Here is a 26,263-nt window from a genome sequence, read left to right on the forward strand (position 1 = left end):
TTTTTGATTGTGTTTGATTTGTGGTAATTGCAGGCAGCTGTGTCTCTTGGAATTTGTAAAAACCCAGTCATCTTCTCCCTACAGTTTGTGCATATAATCATGAGTTTCAAAACACAGACCACAAATGCATGCGATTTAAAAAACTTATTGAAAACGCACCTCAAAAAACTCTGACAAAAAAAAAACAAAACAACGCAGGGGAGAAAATGACAAGTTAAGACACTTTAAACTAAGGGTGATGGCACATGTGGCGTTTTGAACAAGTTTTTGGTCCATTTTTTAAGCGGTCCGTCAAAAAACGCATGCGTTTTTGACAGGTTTGACCAATTATCTTAATTTAAACTGGTCAAAAACGCATGCGTCTTTCAACGGACTGCTTAAAAACAGGCCAAAATCGAGTTCAAAACGCCACGTGTGCCTTCACCCCAAGACCCATTGAAAAAGCCAATATGCAAATATGATGCGTTTTTGAAGGATAAAAAAACGGCACGTGTGTCACCGGCCTTACAAGAAACGTGTCTAACCTGTAAGAGATGCAAATCCCATGTTTCTCTAAACTCATATGCAATTCTGAACGTGATCCAAACGCAGTGTGTGGAGGCGGCCTAAAAACCACATAAACCTGAATACAGTTCTTACTGCAATATGTGAACATTATAACTAATCCCATAAAAGTCTACCAGAATCCGCCTCACTACATGGCTGATTCCAGGGAACAATAGACTACACACACTTTCGGGTTACTGTCCCTTTAAATCTCTGGCCTCTGTCTTAAGGATTCCCGCGATAATGATGTCACGTTTAAATGCCCTGGCGCTCTCTATGATTGGCTGATCATGTTACGGTGGGGAGAGGAGTCAGGGCTCCCGGGGCAGGTGAGACAGGCGGCTGGGAGTAGGGACAGTATCCGGTCTCCGCTCCAGTCCCCGGTGCCGGTGTTCCCATTATTCCCTGGGGCTACGATCAGCTGTCAGCTCCTAGCCCCGCCCTCTTCTCCTTCTGTCAGCCAATCACAGGCGCTGATGCTGGCAGGTGCGGGTGTTATTGTTTTGGGCTAAAGTTAAAGGCCTCGGAGACGGGAGAGGATCCCGGGCACCCCCCCGGTGACAGCACACGACACACCCCGGGGAGAGGAGCCGGAGCGCCGCCTGTGCCCGAGCTGCTGCTGCCGGGACCTGCGACACCTCTGTCACCACTCAGCGGATCCGGGACACAAAGGGGCTCAGCACCCCAAGAGCGCCCACTGCCGCCCCCATGCGGAGAGAGATGAACGGGGTGACCAAGAGCCGGTTTGAGGTGCGACACTTGTTACAGCGGGTGATCGGGGTGTTGTGTGGGGGGTGGGGGTATGACTGGGCTCTGTATACATGCCATTCACTGACCCATCACAATATCACTCATCTCTGCCATTATTTCATCACCGCTATCCAATTATCCCAAAAATGTATCGCCTGTGCCCTAAAATTCTTCTGTGCTCATGTGATGAGGAATTCTCCACAATGGAATGGTTCATATTGGATATCAGATCTGCTCCATGTAGACTTACAGGTTTATTGTGTATTTGTCCCCCATCGATCTTTCATTCTAATACAATCTGTCATCTGATGGGTTGCCCCCCAGATGTCCCCTGAATCCTTAAAGTAACTTTGACTCTCTGGTCCTTTGTTCTCTTCAGAGATGGTGTGTGCTGCCCAGCAGCTGCTGGTCTCCCTTACACTTCACTTGTGTTATTGGTGCAGCTGCTTGGTCATGTATTGGGGTAGTCAGGGGAGATGGGTGATCATTAGACTGACATGTACCCTTTAAAGGGCTTCTCCAGCTCTCCAAGCTATAAGAGGATACAATCTGTAATAAGGGTGCACAATGGGCTTAAAGTTTTGGAGAAGGGGATCACTTTCCTTCTTTTACTTTTCGGTTCCCCTGTGGATTCTTCTTTCTTCACACACTTAGCACGAGGTTCGCTATCACAAAGGCGAGTGATCACTTAGGAGGAAGTATGGACCATCAGGGAACTTGGGAAGGATTAGAACAGGACAGTCCCTTGAAATCAGCTGCCGGCAATATTAATGTATTTAACACAAAATCTTTCTCTGCCCAGCATGTCTGGGTAAAATATCTCTATCTGAACCCCCCCCCCCCTCCAATTTGTGCATTTATGGGTCACCTAGGGTTAACAGGCTGTGGCTGTGTCCTTTTATGTCAGTAGTGACGTGCCTGTGGGTCTATTGTGGGTAGTCTGTCTGTGCTGACTGTAATAATCTGGGTGTGGGATGTGTGAGACTCCTACTTCAGTAACACTGAATGTCCTCTGGAACAAAAGGCTTCTTATCTGGCCTGAACTCCTTTTTGGGAACTGCTTACATTGCAATTCCTTAAAAAGCAGTGTTTACCTCCTACATCGGCTCCAAGTCTTTGCCTTCTAATAGGTTCCGTTCCACTGTCCAGAAGCAGTTTGTCTCTAGCCTTCCCTGTTCCTGAGCGACCACTAATAATAATAATAATAATAATCTTTATTTATATAGCGCCATCAAATTCCGTAGCGCTTTACAAATCATAGGGGACATATACAACTATATTACATTACAAAGAACAAACAGTCATATGGAACAATAGGAGTGAGGGCCCTGCTCACAAGAGCTTACAGACTATGAGGATGAGGGGGTGACACAAGAGGTTGTAAAATGGTCCAGCCATTCTTTATAAGGGAACAATATAAAATAATTTAATAAATAATTTACTAAACAACGATGTTGCTGCTTGAACCAGCCATCAGCCGCCATCTTATTTACAGGGTCCTAGGTGAAAAAGACTGCAGAGAAGCCTGGAGCTTGGTATATATCAGTTGTTTGCCAGATAACAGATGGGAGATAGGACATAAGATGGATTAGTAAAGGGAGAGTTGACATTTCATGCAGTTAATGAGTGTTATAGGCTTGCCTAAAGAGATGGGTTTTAAGAGCACGTTTGAAGCTTTGGAGGCTGGGTATTAGTCTCAGAGTCTGGGGAAGGGCATTCCAGAGAATTGGTGCAACTCGGGAGAAGTCCTGGATACGTGCATGGGAGGTTCGAATTAAGGTAGAGATTAATCTATTGTCACTGGCAGATCGAAGAGCACGGGAAGGGCGATAGACAAAGATGAGAGAAGAGAGATAGGGAGGTGCAGCATTATTCAGAGCTTTGTGGATGAGGGTTATTATTTTAAAGTGAATACGGAAGGAGACAGGTAGCCAGTGCAGTGATTGGCACAAACTGGAGGCATCTGTGTAGCGTTTGGCCTGAAAGACGAGCCTGGCTGCTGCATTAAGAATAGATTGAAGAGGAGAGAGTTTAGAGAGTGGAAGACCAATTAGTAGGGAGTTACAGTAGTCTAGTCGAGAGTGAATAAGCGCAACAATTAGCATTTTAGAAGTTTCAAATGTCAGAAACGGCCGGATTCTGGAGATGTTTCTGAGATGCATACGGCAAGAGCGAGCAAGAGATTGAATATAAGGTGAAAAGGAAAGGTCAGAGTCCAGCACAACCCCAAGACAGCGGGCCTGCTGCCTCGGTGCTATAGTGATCCCACAGACCGAGATGGAGAGGTCAGGGGTGGTTTGGTTATTAGATGGTGGAAAGACAAGAAGTTCAGTCTTAGAAAGATTAAGTTTCAAGAAGAGAGAGGACATGATGTTAGAGACAGCAGAGAGACAATCACTAGTGTTCTGGATTAAGGCAGGGGTGATGTCACGTGCAGAAGTATATAGCTGGGTGTCATCAGCATAAAGATGATACTGGAAACCAAATCTGCTGATGGTTTGTCCAATGGGGGCAGTATAGATAGAGAAGAGGAGAGGACCTAGGACTGAGCCCTGAGGAACCCCGACACTGAGAGGAAGATGAGAAGAGAAAGATCCAGAAAAAGAGACACTGAAAGTGCGGTCAGAGAGATAGGAAGAAAACCAAGAGAGTGCAGTGTCCTTTAGGCCAATGGAGTGAAGCATCCTAAGGAGGAGCTGGTGGTCCACAGTATCGAACGCTGCCGACAGATCCAGGAGAATAAGGAGAGAATAGTCACCTTTGGATTTTGCAGTGAGGAGATCATTGGAGACTTTAGAAAGAGCAGTTTCAGTGGAATACATAGAGCGGAAACCAGATTGCAGGGGGTCAAGGAGGGAGTTAGCTGAGAGATAGCGGGTTAGTCGAGAATAGACCAAGCGTTCCAGGAGTTTGGAGATGAAAGGGAGGTTAGAAACTGGTCGGTAGTTCGTAGCATTGGATGGGTCCAGGGAAGGTTTCTTTAGTAAAGGGGTAACAATAGCATGCTTGAAAGAAGAGGGAACGACCCCAGAAGAGAGAGAGAGATTGAAAATTTTAGTGAGGTGAGAAGTGACTGCTGGGGAGAGAGACTGTACCAGATGTGAGGGGATGGGGTCACTGATGCAGGTAGTGGGGCGAGCAGAGGAAAGGAGCCTAGACACTTCTTCCTCTGTGACTGGCTCAAAGGAAGAGAGTGAACAAGATAAGGTATGGGAGGGAAGGGGATTGGAGGGGTGAGTGGATTGAGCAATTATTTCCTGGCGGATACAATCAATTTTATCCTTAAAATAGGCGGCCAGATCTTCAGCCCCAAGGTCTGTGACCGGTGGCTGCACCTTTGGTGTTAGTAAGGAGTGAAGGGTATCAAAGAGCCTTTTGGGGTTGTTAGAGAGAGAGGATACGAGATTAGTAAAATAGACCTGTTTAGCGAGGTGAAGGGCAGAGTTATAAGTTTTTAGCATAAATTTGAAGTGTAGAAAGTCTGCAGACATGCGCGATTTTCTCCACAGACGTTCAGCAATCCTGGAGCACTGCCGAAGGAAACGAGTTTGTTCAGTGTGCCAAGGTTGCCTGCGTGTGTGTTGAAAATTTCGGATAGTGAGTGGTGCCATCTCATCTAGGGCGCTTCTGACAGTGTGATTATAGTGGTTAGTAGCCAGGTTTGGACAGGTGAAAGAGGAGATGGGGGACAGTGCAGACTGTAAGTTTTCTGTGAGTTGGTGAGTATCTATTGCACGTGGGTTCCGGTATGAGTGATGGGTAGAAGGTTTCTGAGAATGAGAAGGATTATTGAAAGTAAAAGAAAGGAGATTATGGTCTGAAAGTGGAAAGGAGGAATTGGTAAAATCAGATATTGAAGATGGTCGAGAGAAGACCAAATCGAGGATGTTTCCCTCACTATGAGTGGGGGAATCGCAGAGTTGTGAAAGACCGAGAGAAGTAGTTAGTGCTAAGAGCTGAGAGGCCGGAGGGGAAATGGGATTGTTAATGGGGATGTTGAAGTCTCCCATGATGATGGTTGGAATGTCACAGGATAAAAAGTGAGAGAGCCAAGAGGCGAAGTGGTCAAGAAACTGATAGGGTGAGCCAGGAGGACGGTATACTACAGCCACACGAAGAGAGAATGGGCGGAAAAGTCTGAGGGTGTGGACCTCAAAAGATGGGAAAGTAAGAGAAGGTACAGGAGGAATGACCTGGAAAGTGCATCGTGGAGAGAGGAGTATGCCTACCCCACCTCCCTGCCTATTCTCAGGTCTGGAACAGTGCGAAAAGTGTAAACCGCCATAAGACAATGCTGCAGCGGAGGCAGAGTCATCCTGCTGGATCCATGTTTCCGTAATGGCAAGCATGTCAAAAGACTTAGAAAGAAAGAGGTCATGAACTGATTCTAGTTTATTACACACAGAGCGGGCGTTCCATAGGGCACATTTAAAAGGGGTTACGGGTGGAGAAGGAGAAGAGAGGATACACTGAATCTTTATAAGGTTAGCAGGGTTTCTGTGTGAAGTGTTAGAATAAGCAGAAGGTGGGCCTGGGTTAGGAGAGATGTCCCCTGCAGCAAGCAGAAAGAGAAAGAAAAGAGACAAAAGATGCTGCAGAGATTTATAAGAAGTTATTTCTTGCTTCACGGCAGAAGACTGTGATAAGTTAGTCTGGTTACATAACGTATAGAGTGTGTGAGTGGTAAAGAAAGGTGAGTGAAGAAGGGAGGCATTGATATGGATAGTTGGTACTGGTGGAATAGATGGACGGTAGGCAAGTAAAACAACCATAGCAAACAGAGAGAAAATGGAAAACATTTTGAGACAAACATAATTGTTCATTTTTCTCTGCCATCTTACCTGTCTCCTGCCCAACTGCAATGTCAAACTGCAGTTTCATACTTCTCAGAATATTATTATACTTAGCAGAATATTATGCTAAGCAAACAAAGAATGCAAGCAACCTGGAATGCAAGCATCCTATACTATCACTAAATTTATACCCAGAGAAGACAAGAGACCAGGCCCTCATTTAGCTCATAAAACAATTAATCTAGGACACTTAACACATGTGGATCAAGTTCTGAACAGAGAAAAACAAACTCATTGAGGGGCATAGATGAACATTAAATCAGGTAGGACAGAAAAGGGTCAAATGTTACAGAAAGAAACAGACACATGCAATACTAGGGCAATTAACAGATATATACCATTGCAGAGAGTGAGACTGGATTTAAAGACACAGTAGATGGGTGAAAAATGATTCAGCAATCAGAGATATATACCATTGCAGAGAGTGAGACTGGATTTAAAGACACAGTAGATGGGTGAAAAATGATTCAGCAATCAGAGATATATACCATTGCAGAGAGTGAGACTGGATTTAAAGACACAGTAGATGGGTGAAAAATGATTCAGCAATCAGAGATATATACCATTGCAGAGAGTGAGACTGGATTTAAAGACACAGTAGATGGGTGAAAAATGATTCAGCAATCAGAGATATATACCTTAGCGCACCCCATATTTTGCACTATGCTGTCCGCTCCAGCCCAGGACCACCCATCCAACAGAAGAGAAGTTATTGGGTGCCAAACTCAAGTAACTTGCTGTTTGGTATCAGAGGGGACTAGTGAAAAAATTTCAACTTCATTGGATCCGCTCCTATCCACTGGTGCCTTCAATATCAGATCTTGGGGGTGGGGGCAAACAGTCGTCCTGGAAGGCATTTGCTAGAATACTTAAAGGGGTATTCCCATTTGGACATTTGCATTCAATTTAATTTGCCATATGTAAACATTTCTTCAAGTGGATGTTATTAAAAAAATGTTCCTGTGTGAAGATATTTTCTCATAAATGTAGCCATGTTGTCCCTTAGAAACGAGATAGTTTCCTTGGATATGACCACCTCACAATTGGCAGCGATAGCCAGACATGCGCTATAGAGCCCTTCCTGACCACATGGATTGAGCAATCATTATTACAGGACAGCTGTGCTGTTATGCAGTAAATCCCGGACATTTCATATACAAAAACTTTTTGTTTTTTCGTGCAATCACTTCAGCAGAGGTGGCCGTATCCAAGTCACAGTCTTGTTTCTAAGGGACCATATGACTACATTTATGAGAAATTATCTTCACACTGGTAAATTTTTTTTTTAATAACATCTAATTGAAGAAATATGTGTGTGTATATATATATATATATATATATATATATATATATATATATATATATATATATATATATATCTCAGATTAATGAAACAGAATGTGAATGCCGAGACAAGAATACCCCTTTAAGTCACTTCCACCTTGCTTTACTATGTGGCTGTAGGCTTATAGCCTATATGGTAGAGGGGTTACCACTGAGGACATTTCTCTAAATTAACCCTCCATAGGCCCTCTCTACAGGAAGAAGCCTTATTTCTTTCATGGATATTTTACGGTTACAGTTATATTTTAATTTATTTTCTTATGCTGTTATACTCTTTTCTTGTAAGACAAATAATGAGCAGATAGCATCTTCTCCACTTTGAAGGAATACAAGCTACTTGGCCATCCCGTCAACCTACACATCCGTGAGATGCATATACTTTTGTAGAAAGGGTTAGAGGGTTCAGCTTTGAGTAACCCCACAATTATTTTTATTGCCCTTTATGCGTCAATCATGTCCTCCTGTAGCCCCAGTGTTTCCACAGGATGGATATTTTGTCACACTTCCCCATATACGGGTATGTTCGGCTTGGTTAAGGATAAATGTGATCTCAATAGGGAGTTTACTATTGCCAGACACTTCTAATGATCACACATGACATAAAGGGATCTGTCAAGTTGAAATAATTTTGCCTGTTCCTTCCCCTAGAATCTGTTTTCCCGACCCCCCCATGAATTTATGGGTATGCGCCCCCCCCCCAATCACAATGGCTGAAAAGTCACAGCTAGCGTACACTGCAGAAAGAAGGGCTGATGGATACGGTCAGGTAGGTGGTCGCTTGCTGTCTGTACCACCCACCTGACAGTAGACAACCTAGCCAGTAGAATATCTGTTGCTGAAACTAATGGAAATAATGACTAGGGATGTGCGATGGCTAGAGAAAAATTCTAACTATGCGCCTACTTAATGGATGCAAATTTGGAGGTGGTTAAAGGTAAACTTTAAAGGGAGTTCTTCAAGACATTCATGAGGAAAGACCTAGTGGCTTTCTTCTCTACATGGCTTCTACAGGTCCAGGGACTGTTCTGTAAGGGAAAACTTTTTCACCCCCATCAACCTCCCAGAGAGGTTGAGAGGTTATGACTCAATATAAGGATGAACTATCAAAATATTATTTTCAACCTGATTCCAGAAACGGTGAGAAGGGGCACAGGCATTGACTAATCCTTGGCCATTGTCGTTTTATATATTGTTGTGTCATTTTTACAAGTAATGTAATAAAGCTGCTGGCAATGGGTATTATGTAGGACCTGTGAACTTTTTATACCAGCTACAACATAAAAGCTTATGCCCTCATCACTCCCTCCTGTAGGGGGAGCTTGGAAAATCCACTGCAGATTGGGGCAGATTTATCAAGCTGCCTAAGAGAAACTCCCCTTTAAAATATTCATGAGCACTGGCAAAATGATGGCTGAGCTGTGATTAGTTGCCATGGATAGCGAAGCACATTCTTACTTTTAGGCAGCTTGATAAATCTGCCCCATTCTGCTCTGGATCTTCAGTTGACCACTAATAAAAGTAAAAGGATATCACTGCGGTTTATATGCACCCCCATACATCTTATCCTAATAATTTCAGTGGTACCAACCACTGACTGGGAAAGTAAGGATCAGGGATTTCGTATTGGGGACAGTAAGACCGCAAGTGTCCTGAAGCCCCTTATTCCCCTCTTCCCATTCAGAACACATGCACACTCTTCTGAATGGAGAGTGCATGTGTATGGGAGGGGAGAGTTTGGGAGGAAAGTGCATGGCAACTTTTATTCTCTTGAATACTAGTCTCTCGTCAGCTTGAAATTGCTCCTAACAATGGGCCCGGTACACGGTGTATTTACGTAAGCTGGACATTCGGTTATCGTTCCTTTGACAACGCTTGATATTTGCATACTGACTTGTTGACTCTGAGATAACACAACAGGTATGCAAACGTCCCTGCACCTGGGACCTGTTCACATTGTACATTCTCTACATGTCGTTTGGGGCACCAACCGCCTCTTGGTACGGCGGGTGCACTCAGTCCTGTTATCAGCATCCTGAAGTGCGATGACGTGAATGTGCACATAACTACTTAGTTACTTACACAAGATATTCTCTCATTGGGGAGATCTCATGAAGACTGGTCGCTTTTAGGGTATGTATACACGCAGGTATTTTATATCGAAGTACATTGGCCAAGCGGTTTGCTATTATTTTGACATCTTACTCTGAATTTGTTTTAGAGAGAAATTTTAGTGTCCTCACTTTTTTTCTTTGTACCCCAGCTATGGCTGCTCAATATACCCCTAGACACAATTATTGATGTATTATGTAGATAGGAGGCAGAAGAAGCAAAAAACGGATGCGCAATGCAAATGCAATGCAGACACCCGGGGTGGGCCTTGGCCTGATCTAGTGAAACTCATGTGATTGCCGAGTACCTGGTGTTCTGCATTGTGTACCAGCAAAACTCCTGGTGCTGGTTACTGAATGGATACACTGGAGACACCGATGTGATCAGGGCGCGCTGTTCCCAGACACTGGCATTGCGTTTGTAAGCCTATTGCATATTCCACGTGTGAACGCACCCTCAGATCATATAATTTGACTTCTATAATGTGATTGGGCTTAGGAAGGAAGGCTCTGTCTAGGTAATAAGTGTCACCATTCACTGCAAGCAAGCAAGAATTAAGAAATCGCAAAATACCAAGCCACGAGGTGCCCAAACACGATTCACTCAAAAAAAATGTATGGAATATTCTATGCATCAATTATTCCTCTACATGTCCTGTAATTATATAGTAAAAGCCAGCATTAGACCTCAGCATGTAATATTTCCAGTGATGTGTTACCAGACTGAATTATATAGAAGAAATAATTTCTAAGCCTGTCATTTCCTTTATAGTATTGTAGCTGGGCTGCCATGTCCATGTGCCATGCTAGTGCCCTCTGGATGGCGCTATTACCAGCTGAGCTGGGGGCTGACCACACCTTGTGGACACTGGGTAGCAGGTGTAAGCAATGTACGTGGCTGGCCGGAGGACTAAGCTATTAGGGGTGATTTTGTAGTTGTCATGGTTACTGGCAATTGTCCAGCCCTGGATTTTTATGTTACGTGGGAGTCCTAGGAAGAATCCATTCTCATGAACGCTGTTTTGTTTTGCTGATGGTATTTGACAACCGGTTTATGGTGTCAAGTGTACAAAAGCTGTGTTACTCCAGGTTTCGGGCCAAACGCCTCTGTCTACACATTAATAAGACCCAAAGAGTTTCCCTCTGCTCTGGTCACTAAGACATGGGGATTGCACTTTGAAAAGAAGTTGCCCTAGGTACCAGGGGTTGTGGGAGATCAGAACTAGACATGTGGCCTAGTACTGGTACCCCAGAGATCTGACCTTCAACAAAAGTATTGGCCATGTTGAGAGCCGGAAGCCCAATGTGCTTGGTTGATAGCAGGTGGCCTCCGAGGCGTAAGATCTTCAGCTGGTGCCACCATATTCAGCTGTAATCTAATGTTTATGGCCACTGTAGGCGACACAAGCCTCTTCAAAATACAATCCAGAAGCTGCACAGCCGAAGGCCATATTCACATGACTACACCGGAAAGCACAATGGGGCCGGGCATGGCCAGAACACAAATTAATTTCAATCGATAAGTAGCACAAAGTGTTTTGCATTGTTTACATGAAAACGTGTGGTGCTTGCCCCCGGTCATATGCAATTCTCCTGAAGCGCGTATGTGAAGCCCCTCCCCATTAAATTTTTGAAGTGTGTTTCAAAATGCAATTGAAGCAGGTGGATGCAGCCTGAGACCCTCCTATAAAAAGCATTTTTTTCACTCTTAGGCTTAAAGGCCACATTCACACAAAGCGTTTGAATTGCGTTGGGAATGAGCTTGCCGCGATTGCTTTTGTAAACATAAACAAAATATTTATGCAATTACATGCTAAGGAGGGCGGCAACTTTAATGTGGTCTTGAAATGAACGCAATGGGGGACATTTATCAGCCCTTGTACGCAAGTTTTTAGTCCTGAAATACTGGAAGATGCTATTACTCTATTCTTCACACCATCTCCACTCTAAGCAGGTGTGATAGGCGGTTTTTATGTAAAAGTAGGCCAGGTAGAGCCTGGTATAGTTTTGCGCAGCCTCCTGCAGGATCTATTAGGAAGTCTAAGCCTCCTGATGTAGCTGCCATGGCAGGGGGAGACATGGCTTCCATTCTACATTGGCGCACAAGCGCTGGCATATGATAAACGTGCCCCTTTTTGTATATTTTTATTAGGTTTCAGCCTTACTTGAAAAACTACCACTATTGGTTATGAACATTCCAAATGTGAAACATCCTCATCACGCTTATCTCTTTAGGGGTTAATTTATGGACTGCTAGGTGTCAGCACTTTCTGTATTATCTTGTTCTTGGCTGTCTTTTATGATTTATTTCCTCTTTCTGTTCTGTTTACCATTCAGTTTTGTTAACGCTTCCTCATTTTTTTTTTTTTTCTTCTAGATGTTCTCAAACAATGATGAGGCTCTAATCAACAAGAAGCTTCCTAAGGAGCTTCTGCTCAGGTGAGACTTTGTCTTCTGCTATGGAAATCTATATCAGGCTTCGGCTACTTATGTCTCCTTATTCTTCTTTCTTCTCAGGATCTTCTCCTTCTTAGATGTTGTAACCTTATGTCGATGTGCTCAAGTCTCCAGGGTAAGTGAAGACCAGTGACCTCCTAGACCTGGGCTTCTGTTGTGTTGGTCAAGGACTTGGTAACGACACGGGTGAAGAGGATCACTTAGTAGGAATCATGGATCCATCTGATGTCTTCTTATGGAGATAAATCTCTTAACTTCATTGACTTCTTCTTTCAGGCTTGGAATGTCCTTGCACTTGATGGAAGCAACTGGCAGCGAATCGACTTGTTTGACTTCCAAAGGGACATTGAGGTAATTGTCCTACTCTTGGTCTTCTCAACTTCCCGTTATTCTGTACAACATCTTTATTCATCGATTTCTGTCATGTGTCTCAGGGTCGTGTGGTAGAAAATATATCAAAGAGATGTGGGGGCTTCCTCCGCAAGCTAAGTTTACGTGGATGCCTTGGTGTAGGGGATAATGCTCTAAGGTAGGTGTGGAACTGTCTCCATTAGGAGGTTACTTTATGCTGTTCTATGATTGAAGGGTTAATAGACCATTCTTCATGGTTATCTTAGGCTGCATTCACACAAACGTTTGCCCACCGATGACCCCTCACCTCTCCATAGTGATGCACGGCGCCGGGACACAGGGAAAGTTAGGACATGCCCTATCTTTCCTCTGTGTACAGAGCGGTACGGTGCCACACGTGTGCTTCTATGGGTGACCCCACCCCTCTCCATAGCGATGCTTGGCGTTGTAACACAGGACATGTCTTTCCTATCTTTCCCTATCTTTTCACCGTATCGCTCTGTGCGCCCATTGCTGTCTATGGGGGACCCTATATACAGCCACAAGGATGCGGTGGTATATACGTCCCCCCCCCGATGGTCGTGTGAATGTAGCCTTACTCTGGAGAAACAAAGGAGCAATCAAATGAGGGTTCATCTGCAATATTAATAATTAATAAAATGTTTTCTTTTCAGTGAAATTCCTATTATTTCATTTGCTAACAAAGTCTTTTAATTTTGCTTTACAGAACATTTGCCCAGAACTGTAGGAATATTGAGGTTTTAAATCTAAATGGCTGCACCAAAATCACTGACACGTGAGTATCTGTGTGTAGGATACGAGGACTTCTTCTCTTATTGTTATGGTTGACCGTGGATAATTAAAGGAAATCTACCAGAATTATCTATGAGTAAGGCTTCATTCAGACGAAAGCGCTGCAGAGAAGGGATGAGCTCGGCTCGCCCCTCCTCTCTCAACAGGAAACGACGCTGCATATCCCTGTATTCTCATGATTGAATTAAATGATTTTCTTTAATGCCAAGTATCTGGGGTATAAGATCATATATATTTTGGCCATAAATACAGGTAATTTTTCATCCGTATGGTATGGTAACGTATCCGTATAAAATACAGTGGGCTTAAAAATGATGGCTGGCTGACAGAATGGCGGTTTTGGTCTCCCCGGATACTGAACGTATATACCGGCACCAGACAGTGCACCAGACTTCTATTGGGCGAACGGAACTGAAGAATACATGCATAATCATACATAAAGAATACATGAGAAATCTCTATATTTTTTTTAACTTTTCGCTCGTGGCACGGTACGTTGCACAAAATGACCATTAAAATGGATGGGGCCGTATGCTACACTTAAATACTTCCGTTTTTATATGTTCGCGTGCATGAGGACTTGCACAGCAGACAATCCGTGATTGCTGCTCAAATCCTCTTTTTGATTTGGAGGTTCCTAATGACAAAAATAATCCGTCACAAACCAGGCATCAATTTTTGGGTTCAATCATTATACATATTCATCAAAATCAAAACATTCTCATATCCGGCACAGGATAGAGTTATTGTCTCTGAATATTATTGGAATTGTTTTTCCCTTACAGAACCTCGTCTAGTCTCAGTAAATTTTGTTGTAAATTGAAACATTTGGACCTGGCATCATGCACATCCATTACCAACCTTTCCCTCAAAGCTCTCAGGTGAGAATTACTGGAGTTGACTCTTAACACTTTTCTTATGTGGGCAGGGCACAAAGATGGCACATTGCTTCCTACCATGTCTAAACATTGATTCTAACAGATCATTATGTTGCTGTGGGGAGATTTTAATCTTTTTGCTTTTTACAATGCATGTGTTTGGCCTAGTATTTTAACAACAGAGATGCATAACAATAGGGTAAAGGCATCCTGTCACTAGTGAATAGTGTTCAGAACAATTTGATGTGAACCCCAGCCCATAGGTCGCACCAGATACACTAAGACACAGGAGTCTCTTAGTATATCTGGGACACGACTGCGGTGCTGGATCCAATCTATGCGGAGTCACCTAACCTGTATCAGAAACTGGCGCAGGCTATATCTTGCCTCCTCACGGCCCACTCCATGTTGCTCCACGCCTACTTAGCGTGGGGATGAGTTGCTAGCCCTGTCCTCAGTACAACCAGTACAATACAACCATATATAAAGCCCCCTATTTGTTTTTTGGGAAAACATATTTCATATCCGTTGTCATTTACTACACTAAATCTAAGCTATTTGTGGACTTTGGGCACTCAGTAACTGGCAGCATTCCCTAATCCTGAACAACCAACTATTCAGCCTGGTCCGGCATGCAGAAATTCCAGCTGTAAGAGGTTTTTAGATTATCACTTATATATAATAATGCAAGAGAAAAGATTATTTCTGTCTTTTTTTTTCTTTTTTTAATGTGGCTTTTTATTGATTTATTAATGACAGTGAGGGCTGTCCCCTTTTGGAGCAACTCAATATCTCTTGGTGCGATCAGATCAGTAAGGATGGGATCCAGGCCTTGGTAAAGGGATGTGGAGGACTGCGGTTTCTATCTCTCAAAGGTTGCACTCAGGTAAGTCTGTCGTGTATTCTTCCCTTCTGTTGGTTGTAGGTTATATCCACCAGCAATTTCCTGTAATTGATTATATTTCTTCTGCCTGATGAAGACTCTGGTGGAGGTAGGTTGGTCCAATGCCCGAGGCTGATCTTTAAAGCTTCTGGTCTTTGGTGTCTCTCAGTCATTCCTGCCTTTCCTGCACTTTCTCCTGCTGTACTTCAAACAGCCGATGGACTTAGCATGAGACCCCCACCTATGAAATTAGAGCCCGGGCTGAGGGGGGGGGGGGGGCTGGGAGTGCGGCAGCCTTTGCTGGGAGAGGGAAGCAGAGGTATGCGGGTAGCTGAGGTATGTGGGGAGTGGGGGCTGGAACCACGGTCCCGGACGGAGCACTGGAACCCGGTGCCGGCGGGAGTTTGATGTCGGCCGGCGGAACGGTGGAAGCACGGCTGGAGCAAAGGGGGATTGAACTGGGAGCGGAGGTATGCGGGGAGTGGGGTGCGGGAGCACAGTGTCGGCCGGCGGCCAGAAGCATGGTGCCGGACCGAGCACAGGGGGGCATGCCTGAGGCGAGATGCTCAACTCGCCTCATGGCAGGTGCGCCCCTGCATGAATGTATACATGAGAAGTTTTATATACAGTAGAAGTGAAGGATAACTCTAAATATTATAAAAGGTTGAATAACTTGGATATGACACATATACTGCTTTACAGTTCTATTCTATTCTTTTAGGTTGTGGCACGTCTAGAAAACGCAGTGCACATGAAGATGTGGGATTATAAACACTTAACTTTTCCTCTCTCGTTCTGTCTTTGGTATAGCTGGAAGATGAAGCTCTTAAGTACATTGGATCACACTGTCCAGAGCTTGTCACATTAAATCTTCAGGCGTGTTCAGTAAGTGGACTTGAGATTAAGACTGTATGTAATTGCCTCAATCTGCTAGCTCTTTCCTGGGGAATTCCCAGACATTATGTCTTAATGTCTATAAGGAGCTGTCTAGTTCTTATGGCCATGGCTGGGTAAGTTTGGGCCAATGATATGACTTCAAGCTCCTGGTCCTCAATGCAGCATCCCTAACTATCCCCCCCTCCAGGTGTTTTTGGTAGTTTAGGTGTCCTCATATCAGGGTCAGGCTCCTGGGCCCAGGTATGACTGCACCGTACTTACACCACTGATCTGGAAGCAGATATGTAGCCTCATAAGAATGGCGTGAGGACAGTCATGAGCGTAATTAGTCTGTAATTAGACTGTGCCCATATCCGACTTCTGAATGGGTCCCATCTTCCCCTTTAAAGAAAAAAAATCCATATTTGTACACTCACACACGTTAATACAATTGCACACATTAATACACACATTTATTAAATATATATGTGTGTGTTTACAGAATTTGCACACCTACAGTGTATACACACATCCCTCCCCCTGAACAGCAGTTTGTCATAGCTGTAAAGCAGGAAAGTAGGGACTCCCTGCATTATATATGACTATCATGATCGGAGTCCCGACCTCCACACTCGATCTATGAAATCCAACCAGTGCAGGGTCCGTGATTCGCCAACCAAACCTGGCCATGTGCCACTGGCCTTAGACTCTGTGATATTGTTCCAATCAGTCTCTTGGTCTGGAAAGTTGCATTAATCCTAATGCCAACCTAACAAAGGTTGGCTTAATATCTGTATCCATAATAGATGACCCTGTATTTGGCAGGGTTAGGTACAGATCCATTTGCAATGTGATGTCTTATACAAATTGTATGTCCTCTTTTAGACAAGTGTTTTTTATTGGTGACCAATCAGCTCTTAGCAGGGACTCTTGTAGCTATGTATATATATATCTCAAGTAGACTAATTATCATGCATTAGTATTTCTCCATTGGTCTTTGCTCTCTGAATTACCATATCAGTATTTATGTGTCTTTGTTCTGTGTTTTCTGTTCCCTGTAGCAATATGCTATTGCATTACACTAATTTTGAGGGTTCCTTCTAATCTTTCCCACTCCACCTCCCTATCTATATCCTATCTGAGTCTGTGTATATAACCTCTGCCCGCTCTCGCCACCTGTATATTGTATCCCTGCCCACACATGGGCCATGCTGTGGCAGCATTACTTTTAGCTCATGTCCCAGCTCTCACTGCCTCTGTCCCAGCAGCAGATAACGGATGACGGTCTCATCACGATTTGCCGTGGATGCCACAAGCTGCAATCTCTCTGCGCCTCCGGCTGCTCCAACATCACAGACTCCATTCTTAATGCACTGGGACAGAACTGCCCCCGGCTCAGGTAACGGGCAGGGTTGCGTTTACTATACACAGTCAATGAGGAAAAAGATAAAGGTCCTCCTGTCCCGCATTTACCAATGTTATCTTGCTTTTATCTCTCTCAGGAATATGTATTGTATGAATATGCATATATTAGCTTAAAGGGATATTTTTTTTTTTCCATTTTCAGGTTATCCCTATTCATAAGATGGGGGATAACTTGCGGATCAGTGGGGGCGGGGGGTTTATTGTTCTCAAGATTCGCTGCACCCCCAAATTAATGCACCTTGCCGCTCCATACATTGAGGAAAGTAGCTCTATACTGCGTTTGGCTATCTGCGTCAGAGCAGATAAGAGCAGCAACATGTCAATTGAAAGCTAGACCTTTATCTGTTTGAATCCCTTTGAGAGTGATGCATTGCCGCACTGAACTGTGAAAATATTACGAAACCTTGGAGCAAATAGAAAAGTTTTTAAATTATTATTTTTTATTTTTTTGCCAGGGATGAGGATGGTAGATTCTTCCTGCCTGTCTCTGACCTAATCTGTAATTTATTAATCCTGGAACCTAATCTAACTTGTTAAAAAAAAAATTGTTATTATGCAAATTAACTGCAGAGGCTACTGGGGCGTGGAGTATCCTCCACTCCCAGTGCCCGGCCAGGATAGTGAACCCCCCAGTAGCCTCTGCAGTTAACTTTATTTTGGTAATATGTAAATTAACAAGTTAGGTTCCAGGATTATTACAGTACAGATTAAGTTAGAGGCAGGCAGGAGGAATCTACCTTCTGATAGTACATTTGATTCCTCATGGTCATTTTCCTACCCGCTTGGTCAGCGGTAGCAGTATGTGTGCATCTCTGGGGAAGTCCCCATCGTTTTGTAGCACAGAAGTATAGGATATTTAGTTTTGGCGCTGACTGGGTAAATCATGGGTCCCTACCGTGCTGGCATTGGCTGTTGTAGAGATGTTTGAGTACCATTCTAAAAGCACCCACTAAATTCTTGGCATCTGTGTGACTTTTCACTACAAAATACATGTATATTCTTTACGAGATGAAGAGATTGACATGTATAGATGGATCATTAGTATAGGAATACAGTATTGTGATGGACCATGCACTTCATGTGTAATATATTACACTTCTTTCTTGCAGAATACTTGAAGTAGCTCGATGTTCACAACTGACAGATCTGGGTTTCACCACTCTTGCTAAAGTAAGTCTGGTTCTGTTATTATTTTATTATTCGCTGTAGAAAAACTTGTATCTTAATTAAAAAAGCAGGAGACACTGGTGCGTTGTACATGCCAGAATTATGAAGAGATTCCTTCTTCTCTGTGGTTCCGGTGTAGCACTTGTGCTGGAACTGAAATCCTGAGATTTCTGCTGTCACCTGCACCTTTTTTTGGTGAAGGTTTTAGTAAATTTGGATAGCCTGGGCTCTGCCTGCCCACTTTTTTAAAGAGGTGTGCATGGCACAAAGGAGCAAAAAAAGTCAAATTCTGCATCATGTGCTCATATTTGTAACTTGTTCATGCCTTGAACGCTAGAAAACTGGCACTTGCATGATATAGTGGGGCTACTGTGTCCTAAATGTCTGCAGAAATTAGAATTAAACCCAAAGGTTTAGAGAGGACCTGTCACCCCCAAAAAGACCCCCACCAAATATGCCCCCATAATCCTCTCCTCAGCCCCTTTCTTTTTTGCCATTTTTTTTTTTTTTTCAATTTATGTTGGGAAAGTTGATTATAACAGGTCCAACCTCTTACCAAATAAGAGGTCATATCCTCGTATCTCCTGCTCTGGAAGTCTGCCTTTTTCAAGAGGGGGTGACCGACACTCCCCCACCACGTCAGCGGGGACCTGTAAGAGTAGCCGGCAGCAGTGCATGTATTGTGCAATTGCTGCCGGGTCTCTGTGATGTGGCTGCGCCGCACTGACATCGACCGCACCATGCTTTTTGATGGCTGCACCAAGGGGTGCAGCAATTCCCCATAGAATACGTGGCACCATACCGCTCCGTACACGGGGGACAGATTGTCATCAACATTTTCCTAGCAAACAGTCCACTCAAGGTCAAGTTGTCACTGGACTGAGAAAAGTTTAGAGAACTTGGCAGATTCACACCATTTTATTTTCTTCCTTAGAACTGCCATGAGTTGGAGAAGATGGATCTGGAGGAGTGTGTACAGGTGAGCTGCAAGATCACGGAAATATTGGAGATTGCAAGTGTTTGTTTTTTTTTGTTAAAATCCTACTTCGTACCTCTTCTGTTGCAGATCACAGACAGCACTCTCATCCAGCTCTCCATACACTGTCCACGGTTGCAGGTGTTGGTGAGTTTCCTAGGTTATAATTTCTAAAGTTACTAGTAGAGAGTAGTAGTTACTACTAGTTACTTTAGAGAGTTCCTGTGTCTTTAAATAAGACGAACTTAAGAGATATTTAGTGTATGGTGCATTATACAGCCCGTATTATGAGTATCTGATCACTTACCTTAACACTACACTGCAGACACATCCGTAGATATTTCATATGCCCATTATCAAAAATAATTCCAGAACCTCAACCCCAAACTATCATGGAGGGGCGTGTAGTAGGCTATAGCCTGGGCCAATCCCTCCATTATCTTGCTGCATATGGTCTTGCGCCTGATATACTAAGAGATCGGAGGTTCTTGGTGCATCCGGCATGACTTTGGGGGTGGATAACATCAAATGCTGGCAGAAAATTGCCCCTTGTGATTGTCGTCAACGTCTACAATGGTGACAATTCTAGAAAACTCCTGTGACATGTGGCAAATCAGACCCACATTTGGTGAACTTTCAGCAGGGTCCGGTTGAGGGTTTGACCATGGGTGGTGGGGGCTCTAACCATAATTTTAAATGTTGCTACCTGGAAATAATATTGTTTCTCCAGTGATCCCCGATAACAGAATTGCCCTCAAACTGATACTAGATATCACTTGGAGATTGTGGGCTCCCTACCAATTCTGAGTTTTTAAATACATAGATGCAGCCTTTATCTCCAACAAACCTTTTACATCATGTCCAAAAAGTTTACCAGGCAAACCCTAACCAAAAAATACTAACACAGCGCCGACGGGTCATACTTGGAAGGAAGACTCTCTGGCACTATGGCCTGACACTTCACATGTGGGTTGTTTCACTAGCAATTCATATGGGGACATCTTGGTTATTTATTTATTTTTTTTTAATTTTTGTGGTGTAATTGAGACTTTTGTGGGGTCTTTTTTGTGCCTTATGTATGTTCATGTCCCTTGAGATACAAGTTTTTTAGTTTTTCCTGGCAGGTGCAACTTTTGGTGTGGATTGTTTTTGTTTTAGTTTTTTTTTTTTTTTTCCCCCAAATTGTCTCAAATTCACATGGACACAAGCATAGGAGAGGGGAATATATATATCGGAAATTGTGTTCCTAGGTCCCATGGATCTGGAGATATTCACATTTTAAAAAAAAAATAATAATAAAAAAATACCGCCACGGCACTTTAACAGTTAATACCTCAGTTTTCCTGAAACCTATAAACAAATGGGTACAATTTAGACCTATATAAAAGGGGAGACTCTTCTTTAATAGGAAGGAAGGAGTGAGATTCTAGGAGTCGCAGAGCCAAAGATATAGCCCCCCTCCAGATTCTTAGGCTACAGGGAGAATGTGTAAATCCTACACACAGGAGCTGCTGCTCCTCACAGATAGAGATATTGGGGCAGATTTATCAAGCTGTCTGAAAGTCAGAATATTTCCAGTTGCCCATGGCAACCAATCACAGCTCCCCTTTAATATACTCATGAGCACTGGTAGAATGAAAGCTGAGCTGTGATTGGTTGCCATGGGAAACTAGAAATATTCTGACTTTCAGACAGCTTGATAAATCTGCCCCATTGACTTTATATTTTATTAAATTTTAATAAGGGATAATATCAACTGATGTTAATGTTTTTAACCCTCTCCTATCCAGAACAATCTAAGAACACACTTGCTCTCCGATTGCCTTTTATTTCCATTACTTATTCCTGTGTTATGGCGTTCTCACTCAAATTCTTATGAACCGCAGAGGATTCTGTTATTGTGTGGCTAATACAATGGTGCACATCCAAACGTGACTTTTTTCTTGGCATTTTCAATGCACTTTTTGTTTGATAATTTGTGTTTGTCACAAAGTTATATGAGGGGGGGTACAGATTGTCAACTGTTAATCAATGCCTATCTCTCATATCTCTTTACCGTATATATAATCTACTTTTTATTTATCTATCATCCATCTACCTATAAAATTCTCCTACAGTCCCATATTACAACCATACTACTGTGTGTAACTACAAAGTGTAATTATTGTGCTGGAGCCTCTTACTGACTGTGACTGCTCATAATATAATTTTATTTTGGGACCCCACTTTTAGTTACAGATGACCCCTGGTTAAAGACGGGCCCCTCTGCCCACTGTGAGCTCTGGTGAAGCTCTCTGGATGTTACTATAGTCCCAGACTGCAATAATCAGCTGTAAGGTGTCTGTAATGAAGCTTTATTGATAATCTTTTGTCCCATTACAGCAAAAAATTTTGAAACTCCAATGGTCTCTGGGGCAAAACATTTTTTTTTTTTTTGTCTGGAACTACAATTATAAAATATACAGTTTCAACCTACATACAAATTCAACTGAAGAACAACCCTATTGACCCTATCTTGTACGTAAACCAGGGACTGCCTGTACATTGCACAAGGTAGATAGAGACCAAGGTGTACTTGAGAAACAACAGCAAAAGTCTCAGTAAAAAGTCGCAAAACAATGAAAAGTCACAAAAATTCAAGGAAAAAAAAACCCAGCAGAAATAAAGATACATGTCTCCCTTTGGGTCCAAATTGGGTCAGGAACTTCATTGGGTCAGGAACATTATGGTGACTTCTCCCGACCTGCAGAATTTTCATCAACTTTTAATCCGCACTGTCACTAAAAATACCACAGTCACTTGCATTATAATCTCACTTGAATAACTAAACTTTGCTCCTAAATAATACATAGTCCTTACACCATAACTAACCACACTGTGACCAATCAAAATATTACAAAATGGAATATACTCTAAACATAATATTCATATGAATGTATTATATCATACCTCATGAAGAAATATATACTTTACACACTATTTAACATGTTACAGGGCACACTGTATATTATTTAAAGTGCCCATTGATTAATAAATACAGCACCCTCAGTTTATAATATTCATCTTCAACCACATACCTTCTAACTTATATACAGCACCTACTTCTTTATTATTGAAAATATGATATAAAGCAACTCCCAATTAATATGTGCTGTGCTTTCTAATTAGTATGTCCCACCCCCCATTAATAGATATAAATACAGCCCTCCAGTAAAACGAAATAATAAAACTTCTCCCGCTCCCCCGGTGTGCCGTGTAACCTCCTTCTTTTTCAACCAGTCAGCCGCCTGGCACATGCGTCGCTGTGTGTGATGTCACTGCGCCCGGACACTGATGTCCCGTGCCCTCATTGGTCTATGGCAGAGTAGGGAGTGTATTGTTCCTTTGCTCTGCCATATACAGGCAGTCCCCGGGTTACATACAAGATAGGGTCTGGAGGTTTGTTCTTAAGTTGAATTTGTATGTAAGTCGAAACTGTATATTTTATAATGGAAGTTCTAGACAATTTTGTTTCTTTTGCCCCAGTGACAATTGGAGTTTCAAAATTTTTGGTGTAATTGGACCAAGAATTATCAATAAAGCTTCATTACAGACATCTTACAGCTGATCATTGCAGTCTGGGACTATAGTAAAGCTATAGAGAGCTTCACAAGAGGTCACAGTGGGCAGAGGGGTCCGTCTGTAACTATGGGTTGTCTGTAAGTCGGGTGTCCTTAAGTAGGGGACCGCCTGTACACATGTATGTGGGGGTTCCAGGTCTTCCTCCGGCTACCGCCCTGTTCTCTTCATCGGCTGCTGCTTCAACAACCAGGCAGAAGTGCTACTCATGCAGCCACTGTGCTGTCCTTAATGTATAGCTGGGGATTCGGGTGGTCACATCGCCCAGTGTAATCCTCTATTGGTTGAAAAAAATGGAAGGACGCCCGGGAGCCCTGCCCATAATCCAGCCCTGACATTCAAGCTAATTTGCACATAAACAAATGTACTCTGCATTGCTTCATTGGACCAAAAAGTATGTTTCTGCTCCTATTTAAGTTACTACACAGCACTAGCCCAGCCTAGGAAAGGGAGATGCTTGCCCAAAGGTTAGGGTTACTCTCTGGAGTTACAAAACTGAAAGCAGGGATCCAACTAGTCATTAGAATTCTGCACAAGATGCAACTTTTATTCATCTCCTTTTACAAGTTCTTTTATTTACAAATTAGTAATATTGTTAGACCCTATATTTTCCTTCTTATTGAAGAATAGGAATATGTATAAATCAGCAAATCTGATGTATAATGATAGGAGTCCTAGCATTACGTATATTGGTAGTGACTGGAGTCCATTACCGCTGTTTTCTGTACGCAGAGCCTATCCCACTGTGAGTTAATAACAGATGATGGGATCCGTCACCTGGGCAATGGTGCCTGTGCCCATGATCGGCTGGAGGTTATCGAGCTAGACAATTGTCCCCTTATTACAGACGCATCCCTGGAGCACCTCAAAAGCTGCCAGAGTTTGGAACGTATTGAGTTGTATGACTGCCAACAAATCACAAGGGCTGGCATCAAGAGGCTGCGGGTGAGAGGATTGGCATTTTGCATGTTTCATTAGATACTTTCTTATTATGGATAACTCTCATAACTTTTTGTAACTCTCCCACTAATTTTGAATGTTGTTCCCTTCCTGCTTCCTTTTCCAGACACATCTCCCCAACATCAAAGTCCATGCCTACTTTGCTCCAGTCACACCCCCACCTTCAGTAGGGGGCAGCAGGCAACGATTCTGCAGATGTTGTGCCATCCTATGAGAAGAGACACACTTTGGGACTTCCCCCACCACACCTGCGTGGGTTTAGAGGTGGACTCATTCACAAGACAATGCGCCAGCTTACTGAGGTGATGGTGGGGGAGGGTGAGAGTTCCCTCCAGTATGTAAGAACGCACATGTCCACTACAGACAAGGTGGGGTCCTCCAACCCAAATTTTTTTTTTTTTCGTTTTGTTATTCAGACTGGTGGAACAGTGAAGAGAGAAAGGCAACACTCCGGAGTATTACCCATCTACATAGGAATGGGAGAAAATTAACAATATTTTGGTTTGGACCTTTGTCCGTTAGGCCCTGACGATCTATTCCTCTCCTGTGGGTAAAGGGCAACCTTTATAATGAATGGGGAGGGGGCATCTGTAATTTTGATGGGTTAGGGTATTGTCCTTTATATCTGCCTCAGATTTGGGTTAGGACACGGTTACATCCTTTCTTTGGTTCCAGAGAAGACGCAAGAAACATGTGGAAACATGTGAAACATGTGGACGCAGTGATTTATATAAAAAAAAAAATGGACCTAAAAATCAGACTGCTCCAGCACTGACTTCAGCGTCTACCCGTGGCACTGCCACATGGAAACGGCTGTGGGCACCCTCTACGGACCCTTCTTGCCCTCCTCCACCCCCCCCCCCCCCCCCAGTTGCACATCTTGGACTCTCTGAATTATCATAATGCATTCCCCAAGAAATGAAATGGAAATTTACACAAAAAAAAGTTACAAGAAATGAGTTATATATTATATAAATATATATATAAATATATATATAGACTTTGTACAATATAATTTTAATGATATGATGGGGTGCTCCCTCCTCACGCTCAAGTGGATGTGATAATGATGCCAATTACAGAAGTAAAAATGGAGAAAAAAAAAATGGAATTACGCGACCCTGTTCAGTTACTGAATTTCTCCTCTCCTGTGTATGTGTGTGCCGCTGTGCGTTGGCAAAGTTTAAGGTTAAAGTATACTTTTGAGTCTCGGCGGCTACTGTATGGTTATGAAGAGGTGTAAGAAACATGCTCCCTAAAACGGAATGAATAATCTCTGCTCGTTGCTTCTGATACATATTAACTTTTTATTTATTTTCATCATTTAAAGGGGTTGAATGGTGGGGGACAAAACTCATCGAATATGATAAAAATGATTTATACTGCCTGTAGATGATATACTATTTCTGCGTTTTGGCTTAGTGCAGAACTGAGGCCTGACTACAGGTTTAGCTACAGTAGTCAGACACGCCTACTGTCTAATCATTGGTTAACACAGCTGCTTGCTCCCTCTTGTTTGTTGTTGTGTATGTACAGTTTTATCGCAATTGTATCCAGAAATGCAACACAAGGAGTGAATTTCGTGGACAGCAGTGTGAGGTCCAGTCATCCACCGATGACAGAAAAAAAAAACTGTGACGGGAATAGGACCTGCTCTAAAATTTGTGACCACAGTCGTGTGCACGAACCCATAGAGATGAATCTGTCCGCATCCTTTAAAAAACAAACAATGTTACAGCCTCAGAAGTAGCACATTACTGTGGGACGCCTCAATCACAGACATGAGACGTGTCCTATGTTCATGTGCAAGTAGCCTTAGGCTACATTCACACAAATATATGGGAATGTATAAACGCCGTATATACGCCCCCCCATAGACGGCAATGGGAGCACCGTGCCGTATGGGAGTGGTACGGTGCAGCACACGTGCATCACCGTACCATTCTGTAGCTGGGAGAAAGAAAGGCCATGTCCTATCTTTCCCTGGAATACAGCGCCGTGCACCATGTATTACACGTCGGCCCGGTGCCGACGTGTGAATGTAGCCTTTATTGTGAGCCAAATAATTGTTGTGGAGGGGGGTTAGAGGGTTACTTTGTTGTTATATTGTGATGATACCTATACAAGTGTCAAATCTATAGTGGGATCCTTTTCTGTTGAGTTTTGCATAGTTTTCTCTAAGTTATTTAGCACACTTTTGTATTGTTTTTTGCTTATGTATTGTTTGTACAGTACCGTTGTGATTACACATTTGACCA

The 26,263-nt window shown here is 43.0% G+C and overlaps 1 protein-coding gene across 2 annotated transcripts; it reads left to right on the plus strand.

Moving 5' to 3' along the window:
* Positions 1-1,114: 1,114 nt before the first annotated feature.
* Positions 1,115-24,795, plus strand: FBXL20 (F-box and leucine rich repeat protein 20). Of its 2 annotated transcripts, none has more exons than XM_072111521.1 (15): positions 1,115-1,296; positions 11,979-12,040; positions 12,119-12,173; positions 12,335-12,409; positions 12,493-12,587; positions 13,137-13,205; positions 14,008-14,103; positions 14,860-14,986; positions 15,794-15,868; positions 17,125-17,258; positions 18,394-18,454; positions 19,386-19,430; positions 19,518-19,574; positions 23,778-23,990; positions 24,112-24,795. In XM_072111521.1, exons 1-15 carry the CDS (start codon positions 1,255-1,257, stop codon positions 24,217-24,219), a joined length of 1,314 nt encoding a protein of 437 aa, XP_071967622.1. In that variant the 5' UTR covers positions 1,115-1,254; the 3' UTR covers positions 24,220-24,795. The 2 variants fall into 2 exon arrangements, with proteins under 2 accessions (XP_071967622.1, XP_071967623.1); XM_072111522.1 differs by having other exon boundaries at positions 17,128-17,258.
* Positions 24,796-26,263: the final 1,468 nt, after the last annotated feature.

The sequence above is a fragment of the Engystomops pustulosus genome, chromosome 6 (assembly GCF_040894005.1).
Source record: "Engystomops pustulosus chromosome 6, aEngPut4.maternal, whole genome shotgun sequence".
Taxonomy (NCBI): Eukaryota; Metazoa; Chordata; class Amphibia; order Anura; family Leptodactylidae; genus Engystomops; species Engystomops pustulosus.

Bases quoted from the DNA above. Each gene is read 5' to 3' on its own strand.
- FBXL20 (XM_072111521.1), top strand. From the start codon at position 1,255: ATGCGGAGAGAGATGAACGGGGTGACCAAGAGCCGGTTTGAG. The intron at 12,174-12,334 runs GTAAGTGAAGAC...TTCTTCTTTCAG, and splicing joins GATGTGCTCAAGTCTCCAGG to GCTTGGAATGTCCTTGCACT. The intron at 15,869-17,124 runs GTAAGTGGACTT...CCTCTGTCCCAG, and splicing joins TAAATCTTCAGGCGTGTTCA to CAGCAGATAACGGATGACGG.